We start from the raw sequence: 10,267 nt of genomic DNA, 5'->3' as shown, positions 1-10,267 counted from the left end.
ATTTCACTTTTTCCTATACCTTGACTCACATGATATTTAAGGATTTAAGTGAAAGCACTTACGTATGGCAGACTTACTAGTATTAATGGAATGTTTTCAGAACTCTATATTTAACAAATTGTTTTGAGAACAACTATATTGTTATTTTGTCAAAAATTAATGTTTTGAGACCATGACCATTTACAAAATATAGGTTCACTTTCAAAGAAGAAAGCAACCAGACACTGCTGCTAATGCTATCTATTTGCATTTAAAAGCATAATAACTAATTTCAAATCAGGCCATCTACAGATGGCTATTAACGTTAAGATGCTCCTTTGCTGAAGTTTACTTTTATTCATGAAAACTGTGGAAGCCAAGACATTCCAACAAAATGATGCACAATTTCTGACTTAAGTAAAATTTAACTACAAGTACTCAGATGTAAGTATTTGTTTACATTGTGTTTTATGAAGGATGGTTACATTTAGACGGTTATTTCTAGTGACTTTCTTTAGTGTAGGGAACATTCATTCCAAGAATATTTCACTATAAGAGAAGGTAAGGAACCAAAACACTTTTTGTTGAAGTTTACGTAAGTGCATCTTTATGTGAACAGTCATCTGAAGATGAACCTGTTGGTTCAAAACCAATTATGGTGCTATTTATGTATATAACTAGCATTATCAGTAGTAGCTGCTTGTTGTCTTTGAAAGACAATGTATGGGAACTACCTTATTGCCTCCTTTCTTACTTTTCGTAGATCACTAAAATTGTTCTGAAATTTGTAATATTGAGACCAAGGTGTATACTGCCACGCTGTAAACACATTTTTCTTTGCATGTTCATTAATATCTGGAAATTGCCCTAAAATGTGTGCCAACTTTAGCATTTTAGTAAAATTCAAGCACAGTTTTTGATGCAAAAAGGTATTTTTGCACTATTTTATGCCAGGTTATTACTAATGTTGGAATTAAAATGACTGTTTTGCTTTACATATGCATCTGAACATCAGGAGACAAGGGAGTAGGAACAGAGGTCGTAAATTTTATATTTGAGAAAGTCAGTACATTGTTCTAATATGTTTTGAATTGACTTTATTGATTCATTTCTCTCAAACATGCTGCTCATAGAAGCAAGTGTTTAAGTATATTGACTTGATATAATTTGTAGAACAATTATGGTAGTACCTTTTCAGGTACTATAAGTTGCACACCAAGTTTCTGCAACTCAAACATTTAAAAAGCGTGGAAAAAGCAACATAATCAGTCTTACAATGAGAAGCTTATATAAAACTTCAATAGATTGTGATATGCTGCACTGAGAACAACTATATACTTACATCAAAGACAACACGAACTGTCAATATTCACATTGTGAGCCACATTTTTATACATACCAGCTCAAATATCACATGAAAAGCTTTAGCTCAGAATAGCAAATCTTTATAACCTATAGGCAGATGAGCTTCAAATATTAACTTTCCATAATCTCTAAGTAGCCATGTCATAAAACATTTAACAGTATCCATTACACTCAAAATTTCAATCATTGCCAGACACACAATAAAGTACCACTATGGCAGTATTAAAAGTTTGTAGATGAGAACTAATCTAAAGTACCTCAAAAGTAGCTTTGAAAAATAAACATTCCATCAACATGTGAATGTGTGAAACTGTCACCATGATATGGTACATGTATTTGGAAACTCATGTCTGACAGAATTCATGTAAATAATTCAGCTCAAGAAAGTTCAGCAACATCCGACAAACACACATCAGCACACAAACGAACTTACACTCACAATATGGTCACATTCTTTAGTAATGTATATGATGTCAAAATAATTATGCTAATATTTTTACACAAAAATATAACAGCACAATTTTCAATGTGGTCAATGTTTAAGCGCATCATTGCAGAAATTCATTGTTCAGCTTGAGGCCTCTTTCTCCTTTGCTTCTGGAAAATACAGGAATGTGATCAACAGTTTATTAAGATTTTGTTTAAGGTAACATCACAATTTTATGGGAAGAAGTGGAGCCATTACTCACCATTGGCAGCTGTGTCACCACCACTTCCTTCGTTGCTTGTACCAGTTTCTTCCTCTTTCTTCTCTTCCTCCTTTTTCTCCTCATCCTTCTTTTTCTCCTCTTTGTCTCCACCTTTGGCCTTTCCCTTAGCAGGGGTTGCTGGTTTAGGCTTAGGTTCCATCCCTGGATCGAGTACAATTTTGCCAATGTTCTTCCTGTCATGCATCTTTTGCATAGCTTCTGGTACCTACAAGATGGATAAAGATAAGTTTCAGAAAATTTAGCACCAACATTTTGTGTATTACACACATTTGTATACAATGGCCATTACTCTGGTGTGCAGAGAAATGATTTTATGTAGATCAACTTTTTCCTGACATTGAATCAGCATCAGTGTGGACAGTAACTACAGCCAGTTCAAGCACTTTTTTCCACACAAGCAACTATTTTGCACCCTCTCCCCTTACACTGTCCCTGCCTCAGTTTTTACTACTAATTGTACTAGATGCTACATAGAACCCTTACATTTGCAGCACCCCTGGTGCCTGTCTCAGCTTGGCAGCCCAAGCAGCTGCACCAAATTGTGATACACCCTGTATTGATACCTTACAGATATGGCACATCTGTCACCCCTCTTAGCTTGGCTCCCGAAGTTGTTGCATTTGTCACTTGATACTTCAACCACCACTAAAAGTAATACTAATACACACTGAAGTAAAGATTTTTTCAGAGGGTCAACTATCTAAATAGGTTTAATTACTAAGTCATGGGTAATTATACATAATCAAGCACAATGTTACTACTGCATTATTTTAAAAAAAATTCAGTGCTGCACTATTCATAAGAAAGGGTGGGTCAGCAAATGCATACAACACACAATATAATTAAGGGTATCCACAGTAGTCTGCGCAGTTACAAGGAAAGATTCACAATGTCTCCAATTCTATTTCATCAGAGTATCATTACCACTTCATAACATCTGCATTTGACCTAAATCACAGAACATCCTTAATGGTGGCTTAGTACCGAGTATCCTCAGCTTGTTTAGTTTCATTTTTACTACTACTTTATTTCCCCTGACTGCATTCCAAATATAGACCTCTCCTTTTGCTGAATTGTCATTTATTCATTTTTGCATTTTCTGCTCTGAACTTTGTACTGCACAGTCTTATACAAATTTAAAGACATGATCTTTCACTTTTATTCCCCAATGAATTCAGTGTGTAGTAGATATGTTTTTATTAATAACCCTATGATAATTCACAAGAGTTTCCATAGTAGTATTAATCCTACCAACTTCCACCTCTTGCTTATAGTAAATGCTCACAATTTTGATCACATTAGAACCAATAAGTTTTGGAGACCATAAGAGGTATTTAGTGGCTAAAATAATAATAATAATAATAATAATAATAATAATAATAATAATCTCTTCAAAAAATGGTATCTCAGAACGGCTCTGAAAATATTTTAAAATATTATACTTACATCTTCAAGTGCCCATGTTGAATCTACTACAGGTTTAATTTTTCCATCCTTCCACAGTTTAAACACAGAATCCATTATTTTTTTAATGTATGGCGCTCCACTTTGTTGATACAAAAGGTGACGAATGTTGAACCCAGAGAGGGTCTTGTTCTCATCAAAGAGCTTAATTGGTGACACTTTGTCTACCTGCCACCACTGGTAAAGAAAAATCATTTTAAGAGATTCACCTATAACTAATCACAACAAACCTAAGTAAGTAACTGCAGCAAGAAGTGTAACATTGTTGCAATATTTTACTTACTGATCTAGCAACACTGAAGATGCTTTTGGTCTCTCCTGTCACAACATTGGAAGACCCTTAAAACAAGAAAATAATTTTAATGTTATTGTTTGCTATCAGAGACAAACAATTGTTAATTTATTTTTGTAACTATATTACAAGCTAGATTTGTATTAGAGAGTTGCTACATTACCATAAAGAATGTATTTTCCCATTGGTTTCAACAAGGAATAGCCCCTGTTGCATTCTTCACCACAAAGACAATCTAGGAAAATATCCACACCCTCAGGCGCCAACCTGCCATAAGAAGAGGTGTCATTTAATGCTGCATTGTGAAGAAATAATGAATGCAGGTCTCTGTGACATGTACTCACTTTCTGACTTCACTTGCATAGTCACTTCCACGCTCTAATAAGTGGTTAATGGTCGACTTCAGAGCCTCATGTTTTCCTTTTGAAGCTACACCAAACACAGTCACATCATCCACTGTTCTGCACAACTGTGCGACAGCTTGTCCCTAAAAATAAAGGAAATAGAGGCATTTTATGTAATACTGTGTTAATGGTAGCTTTGATGCAATTAATAGATTTAAGAAGAAAAATAGGATTAGGCAATGGCAAACATTAATAGGTAAATGACAACCATCTGATACTTCCTGGCAGATTAAAACTGTGTGCCGGACTGAGACTAACTCGGGACCTTTGCCTTTTGCAGGCAAGTACTCTTGCAACTGAGCTACCCAAGCTTGACCCACGCCCCATCCTCACAGCTTTACTTCTGCCAGTATCTTGTCTCCAAACTTTCCAGAAGCTCTCCTGCAAACCTTGCAGAACTAGCACTCCTGAAAGAAAGGATATTGCAAAGTTCGCAGGAGAGCTTCTGTGAAGTTTGAAAGGTAGGAGACGAGATACTGGCAGAAGTAAAGCTGTGAGGACTGGGCGTGAGTCGAGCTTGGGTAGCTCAGTTGGTAGAGTACTTGCCTGCGAAAGGCAAAGGTCCCGAGTTAGAGTCTAGTTCCGGCACACAGTTTTAATCTGCCAGGAAGTTTCATATCGGCGCACACTCCGCTGCAGAGTGAAAATCTCATTATGACAACCAACTGATCATAATCTACAGACTTTACAACACATGTTGCCATATTGTGACTTCATTAGCACCCATCACATAACTGAGGCAGTATTTTCAAAATGGACAACATCAATGTCCATTTTTAACAGGGTGCTGTCATTTAATTCCTTATTTTAGAAGGAAAATGTGCTGCTGAAATTCACCTCAAGGCTTCAGTGTGCCTATGGAACTGTCCACGTGGGCACCAGCAGGGTTAGGTGATGGGTGAAGTGTTTCAAAAATTGAAACATGAGCATACAAGACAAGCCTCTTAGCTGTCTCTGCCCACCTCCATGAAACTTGAATAGGAAAGAGTTGATGGGTTTGTTAGAGAAGAAACGTCTTTCACAGTGAATGAAATTGTTGCAAAACTTCCTGTAGAACACAGTGCAGTGCAAGAAGTGATTCAAAGTTGAGATTATTAAGAAGTGTTGCTAAGATTGACAACTTGCTTTAAATGTTCAGAAATGTAAAATTGTGCACTTTATGAAATGAAAAAAAGTGTCTTATGATTATAGTATCAGTGAGCCTCAGTTGGAACCTGTCAGCTTGTACAATTGTCTGGGTGGAACACTTTGTAGGGATATGAAATGGAATAGAATGATCACATTGGCTCAGTCATGGATAAAACAGGTGGTAGACTTCAGTTTATTGGTAGAATACTGAGAAAGTACAATCAGTCTACAAAGGAGACTGCTCACAAATCACTCATGCGACCAGTTCTAGAATATTGCTTGAGCATGTGGGACCCATACCAAATAGCACTAACAGGGGATATTGAACATGTACAGAAAGGGCAGCATGTTTGTTCCATTCACAGGAGAGCCAGAGAGATAATGAAGGAACTTGACCGGAAGACACTTTAAGATAGAGTTAAATTATCTCAAGAGTGTGTGTGTTAAAGCTTAAAGAGCTGACTTTAAATGTTGACCCTTTGAATATACTAGAATCCTCTATGTATCATTCATGTAGGAACCATGAGAACCAGATTAGAATATTTATTGCAGGGGCATAGGCATTCTAACAATCATTCTTCCTGCACTCCATACGCGAATGGAACAGGAAGAAATCCTAGTAACTGGTACAGTGGGAAGTACCCTCTACCATGCACATCAAGGTGGTTTGCAGAGTAAAGTTGTGAATACTGTCTTCTTGGATGCACAGCTGTGTTCAAATTTATTTTCTTGAGACTGGACAAATGAATGTGTCCACTATATCCACTATTTCAGTAAGCCCTGAGGGCTCTGGAAAGAAGATAGTCTTACAACAGGATAATATGTATCCTCACATTGCTTGTATCACTGTGGATAAGATCATGAAATTTGGGTAAGGGAAACACTTCCACAACCTACCTACAGCCCAGCTTGGCACACTCTGACTATCATCTTTTTGGTTCTCTTAAAGAACAGGTACAAAGGCAAGAAACTTTATGTTCAGCAAGTGGTGCATCAGTTTCTTTGGGAAGCTGGAATGCAGCTCTGTGGTAATGGTATTTTTGAAATTGCATAATTGTAGGAAATATGTATTCAAAGAAAGGGACTATGTGGCAAAATGTGAGATTAAGGGGATGCACTAAAAAATAAATAAAATTTAATAACATGTTGCTTATTACATTCAGCATGGCCCTTGTTTAATGTTTTAATATGATGTTTTCCTCTCACAGGAAAATTCAGCCATATAATTATGTATAGCTTTCATGAATTTCCTCTACAGGCTCTTAATGTCATTTCTGGCCACATCAGTAAGCTGTTACTCTTTACTATTGGAGATGGCAGAGAGTGTATCCAGTGTTGCAAAGGAAGGGTATTGTGTAGCCTGGGTTGTGATTGGAGCCACTGCCTCTGCAGCTCATTCATAGAGCCTGTTCCACGCTTGTCCTTTCTCTCACAGTCTATCTTTCAGCATCTCCTTACATTGCCATCCTCTTCAGTTCACATCATCCTTGACCTTGTCTCTCCATCTTTTTCATGGTCTTCAAATACTTTCATCCTGATTCTGCCCATTCTAGAACTCTTTTGAAAGTCTCTCTCAACCCCTTCTCTTAATGTGGCCAAACCATTCAAGCCTCTTTCTCCTGTGGTTTCTTGTAGCAGACTGTATCTGCAGGATGTTTCATATTTTTCATTCCTTATCCTGCCCTTTACCTTGCCCAGGATCTCTAAAACATACATACCTATTGATTGTATGCTATTCAGATCTTTGTTCAAGTCCATTATTCTGATCCATAGGTCAAAACTGGCAGATAACATGAATTGTATATCATAATCTTTGCTTTGGCAGGTATTTTCCTTCTTTGAATTATGCCTCATGCACAATAATAAAATTTTGGACAATTTTATCATGTCTGAAATTTTGTCCTTGTTTCCTTCCTTGGTTAATGTACTTCCTACATACCTACATCATTCAATAATAGTTTTTTCCTACTATGCTTACTTAAGGGAGCATGATTTTCAAATAATAGCAAAAGCTTATGAGAATGGGAATGAAGTGCCTGCATTTCAGATCCTTACACCAAGAAAGAGCTAACTATTGCAATAATTTCATGGAGCTGCATTTTGTTACCAAAATTGATGAGTCAACTGACAAGACAATACCAGAAGATGGTTCCAATTTGTGGAAGATAAGGGAGAAAGGTGATGTTTACAGGTGTTTACAGGTGTTTAACATGTCATCTGGAGTGAGTGACTCACACATGAGTATTTTTTTTTTAATATAGAGACCTTTAGAACTGTGTGCCTGCAGATTGGAATGCTATTTCACACTTCTTATTTTCTGGTTATCTAAAGAAGTATTGTGGTCTTGGATGTGCACTCATGCTTTGCAGACAGGAGTATCAGATTGCAATCTGATAACTAGCTAGAGGTGGTGGTTAAGGGGGGGGGGGGGGGGGGGGCGCGAGATCTAACAGAAGATAATAAATTACATTTATTTTCATGGAAACAATGTTGTGTGTCTTGGGCAAATGACCGAATTGCATTCTGTTTCGTGGAAATTGACCGAAGTTACTAGGAACTAGCTGAAGGCTAGTTTATGAACTGTTAATGGCATGTTTTTCAGCTGAGAGACCATATCTCAGGATCTCTCTGAAAATAGATTGCTACACAAAATTAGTGGTATAGGAGTACTGACAATTTTAACTATCTCAGATTAAAGTAAGGCTGAGTACCCTAATAGAGAAAGAGACTGAAGGGGGCTATCAGACTAAACAGTGAGGTCATCAGTCCTGCAATTCCAAAGTTACTTGTGTAAGAGAGAGGGTCCATTATATGTGAATGGATCCCGTCAGAGGGGGTCAAACTATAAAGTGGGGAAGTTACAACACAGAGTAGAAGGCATGAATCATCATCTAATGTTGAGGACAAAGAATCTGGAAGACTGTACTTACTGTGAAGGGCCAAAAGAAGAGGACATTCCACCAGTGTATGGGATACAGTCAGTCTGGCTCCACAGCCACATTGTGGGGGTGGCCCATTACGCAAGAGGAAACAGTCGGCAAGGCGAATGTTTAGACAACACAAAACAGTGGACTACTACTGAGAGGAGCAGAAGGAAGAGCACCAGACTGCAGTAGTCTGATTGTACGCATTTTATTACTGAACAGTGGTGAACTAGATGGCATTCCACTTTTGGGCAGAGAGAGATCTGATGTGGACCCATGTATCTGCACCTGGAATCATGACATGGAATGGGGGGTAAGTACCTGCCTCTCAAGTCCGTCAGCCAGTTTATTCCCTGGGATTCCCCACATGATTTGGGATGTAGAAAAAGGCAACTGAGCAGGCAGCATGGCCAGAGATGGTTGTAGATATCAGTGACCAAAGGTTGAGTAGAGTAGAGTAAGAAAGATCTGTAGCCTGCAAGCTGCTCATTGAGTTTTTACTTATCAAAACACTGTGAGGGGAGGCTGGAGTAACAAAATGGAGGGCCCTGTCAATGGCTAGCAGCTCTGCTGTGAACACACTTCATCATTCCAGCAGTAAATCGTGTTCCATGCCAGTAGATGTAGAAGTGTATCCCGCCTCATATTTTAGAACCACCAGTGTAGAAGATTGAAGCACCCTAGAACTCTTCAAGGATGGAGCACACAAGGTGCCAAAATATCATAGGCGCAAAAGAGGCCAATCAGCAATCCCACACAAGGGCAGGTGCTAGGAGGGAGTTGTCCCTTGTTTACAAAGAGGACAGGGTGCACGGGATGGCCAGGCAATCATCGAATGACTATTGCATAGGAAACCAGGACTTGGCTCCATTGTATTTGTAGATGGGAAATCCCCACTTCCGTGAGGAGACTCAACGGGACTTATGTGCAAGGCACTGATAGACGCACCCCCCTGAGGAGGTGATATGGGGGGTGGGAATTTATGTATTAAGGTAGGCAGGTCAACATATGGAAGTGGCCTACCTGGAGGGAGGTAGACACTGCAGATGGTGATTGCTGGGGTTGTTTTCACTCTTATCGCTATAGCTTCCAGGTTGGTACGAAGGGGAATCCAACCATTGATGACATTGGTGTGAACCTAAGTGCAAATCCCTTCAGATGGTATCCCAGGGCTGTCCTGATTCCAACAGAATGCCCAATAACCATGAAATGCTGGAGAATGGTCGCCACAGAAGTGCACAGACTAAGAGGAAACAAGTTGTATTCCCGGTAGGTGACAGTAATATCCATTGCAATTCCACTGGATTATTGTGTGGTGAGAATGCATGTTTGACATAAAGAAGCTGAGGGGAGGTCATGTCACTGGGTCAGTGGTAATCACCATCGAGGGTGGTGAGACATCCATAAATAAGATGTTAGAGTTATGTTGTGGAGGGGGAGATGGCACCTCCAGGGGAACTGAGGGGGGGGGGGGGGGGGCAGGCACACCATGTCTTGTTGTGGACTCTACCCTTTTCAACCTCCGAATGAGGAGAAGAAATGAGAGTACAGAGGGAGAGCAGGCCTACACAAGATATGGAACTGAAAAAGAGCAGGTGACCTTGTGATGCACAGATAGTGCATCCAATGGCCGAGTTGGAGAGAGAGAGAGAGAGAGAGAGAGAGAGAGAGAGAGAGAGAGAGAGAGAGAGAGAGAGAGAGGGGGGGGGGGGGGGGAAGAGAAAGAGAGAGAGAGAGAGAGAGGGGGGGGGAAGAGAAAGAGAGAGAGAGAGAGGGGGGGGGGAAGAGAAAGAGAGAGAGAGAGAGAGAGAGAGAGAGAGAGAGAGAGAGAGAGAGAGAGAGAGAGAGAGAGAAAGAGAAAGAGAAAGAGAAAGAGAGAGAGAAAGAGAGAGAGGAAAGAGAGAGAGAAAGAGAGAGAGAAAGAGAGAGAGAGAGAGAGAGAGAGAGAAAGAGAGAGAGAGAGAGAGAGAGAGAAAGAGAGACGTAGTTGCTAGTTCTACT

The 10,267-nt window shown here is 39.4% G+C and overlaps 1 protein-coding gene across 1 annotated transcript in view; it reads right to left on the bottom strand.

Moving 5' to 3' along the window:
• Window positions 1–1,059: 1,059 nt before the first annotated feature.
• The window catches only part of LOC126262524 (synaptic vesicle membrane protein VAT-1 homolog-like), a 164,507-nt gene continuing 155,299 nt past the window's right edge, over window positions 1,060–10,267 (bottom strand). The window contains 6 exon segments of the mRNA XM_049959197.1: window positions 1,060–1,941; window positions 2,034–2,259; window positions 3,501–3,695; window positions 3,802–3,857; window positions 3,974–4,077; window positions 4,155–4,297. Coding sequence (XP_049815154.1) covers window positions 1,913–1,941; window positions 2,034–2,259; window positions 3,501–3,695; window positions 3,802–3,857; window positions 3,974–4,077; window positions 4,155–4,297 — 753 coding nt within the window. The 3' untranslated portion in view covers window positions 1,060–1,912.

This window comes from Schistocerca nitens, chromosome 6 (genome assembly GCF_023898315.1).
Source record: "Schistocerca nitens isolate TAMUIC-IGC-003100 chromosome 6, iqSchNite1.1, whole genome shotgun sequence".
In the NCBI taxonomy this organism is placed as follows: Eukaryota; Metazoa; Arthropoda; class Insecta; order Orthoptera; family Acrididae; genus Schistocerca; species Schistocerca nitens.
Note: the sequence above shows the minus strand (reverse complement) of the source record. Positions and strands in the feature narration are given on the sequence as shown.